The sequence below is a fragment of the Empidonax traillii genome, unplaced genomic scaffold (assembly GCF_003031625.1).
Source record: "Empidonax traillii isolate 1590-97213 ecotype Southwest subspecies unplaced genomic scaffold, ASM303162v1 scaffold774:size298837, whole genome shotgun sequence".
In the NCBI taxonomy this organism is placed as follows: Eukaryota; Metazoa; Chordata; class Aves; order Passeriformes; family Tyrannidae; genus Empidonax; species Empidonax traillii.
Genome location: NW_020955967.1, coordinates 287,352 through 288,930, shown reverse-complemented (window position 1 = coordinate 288,930; position 1,579 = coordinate 287,352). Strand labels below are relative to the sequence as shown.

The 1,579-nt window shown below is 38.8% G+C and overlaps 1 protein-coding gene across 1 annotated transcript in view; it reads left to right on the top strand.

Moving 5' to 3' along the window:
* The first annotated feature begins 206 nt into the window (after positions 1-206).
* The window catches only part of LOC114066560 (catenin alpha-3-like), a 173,674-nt gene continuing 172,301 nt past the window's right edge, over positions 207-1,579 (top strand). The window contains exon 1 of the mRNA XM_027901339.1: positions 207-296. Within this exon, the coding sequence (XP_027757140.1) occupies positions 261-296 (36 nt within the window). The 5' untranslated portion in view covers positions 207-260. The remainder of the gene's footprint in view (positions 297-1,579) is intronic.

Genomic DNA, 1,579 nt, shown 5'->3' with positions numbered 1-1,579 from the left:
GGTCGTGAGATTTCATGTCACTGTCACCCCTTTCCACCACTCTTTTTTTCACCCCAGTGTTTCCTTGTTCAAATATGTTCTTTGAAAAATTGTTTTCCAAAAACAAAGGCTTTCTAGCAGAGATGATTTTTGTTTGAGGGTTTAGGGATGTGTGCTTGCTCAAAAGGCTCTTTGTTTATTTAAGTTTGTTTATTCTGTTTAAGGTTGCTAATCTTGCTTGTTCATTGTCAACAAATGAAGAAGGAACGAAAATTGTCCAAATGGCAACTAATCACATAGAGACCTTGTGCCCACAGGTATGGCTTTTTCAATTAATTTCCATTACAGCACACTGAGCATGTGTATTGTCACACCACAAAGATGTTTAGTCGTGCTCCTTGAGTCTAAATTCATGTTCCATTTATACAGTTTAGTGTAGCAAATGGAGATCAAATTGCAAATACTCAGTCCATTTGTTTTCTCTTTGTGCTTAATGTAGGAGTGATTAATAGTCTGCATTGACTGGGAGTTTTAAAAAGCTTTAAAAATCGGAATTTCAGAAATATGCTGTTCTGTTTCTGAAATCAAAAACCTGTTTGAATGAACGTTGTAATGTGATAGGCAGATTGGGAATGTTTTTACTCTTAGAAAGCAATACCTGTTTTGAACTTAAAATTGAAATGCACAAAGCCCAAATCAAGTGGTGATAGTATGAATCAGCAAAGGATGAATTCTTCTGATTACCACCAATTTAAAAGATTGAACCTTTGTCTTAAGGAAATGAATGAAAAAAGGCACAGCTATAGATACCTTTTTTCTAAGCTATTCGGTACCAAAAGTTTATTCACTCTTTATTTGCCATGTTCAGAATTATAGAGATATAAAAATATCTGCAGTTAGATCTGTGTAGAGCAAAGGTTTTAATGATATCTGTGTGTTGCCTTGAGGCAGCATAATTTCAAGATCATTAGTTCTTTGGAGCTAGTTTACATGGTGGTCTAAGTCTTCTTACCCTTTTGTGCTGAATGTGGTGGAAATAAAAGATGAAGAGCAAATATTATTAATATGTTCAATAGCAAGCTTGAGAAGTCAATTTTATCCTGTTGAATAAAAGAATGTCTTGGAGAAAAGAGGTTCTGTTGAGGAAGTGAGATGTTCTGAAGATACCACAGACCAGTGTTTTCTCATGAACCATTCAGGTTCAATGCCTGTTCTGACACTTGAACCCTTCTGTGTTTCACATGCCACTCTCATGTGATTTAATGTGTGACTGGATTTGTAAGAAGATTGTTGGCTTCTTCCAGCTTCTTTGTTTCTCCAGGGGTTCAGGTGCACCTTTGCAATGGATTACTATGCATCCACATTCAGCTTTTTAATTGAAATTGAAACCTACACTTTCAGTAACACATCTTGTTGAAGTTTGTGTGGCTTCTAGAGGGTCTCTCCCGGCCGCTCTGTGAAGGTTTCCAGGGCTGAAATCATCCCCTCCCCCCGCTGCCCGCCCCTCGTGGCAGGGGCAGGCAGCGGAGGCGCCTCTGCCAGGAGAGAGAGAACACGCAGCACGCAGGGAGGCCAGCAGCAAAGAGAGCTTTATTCAAAA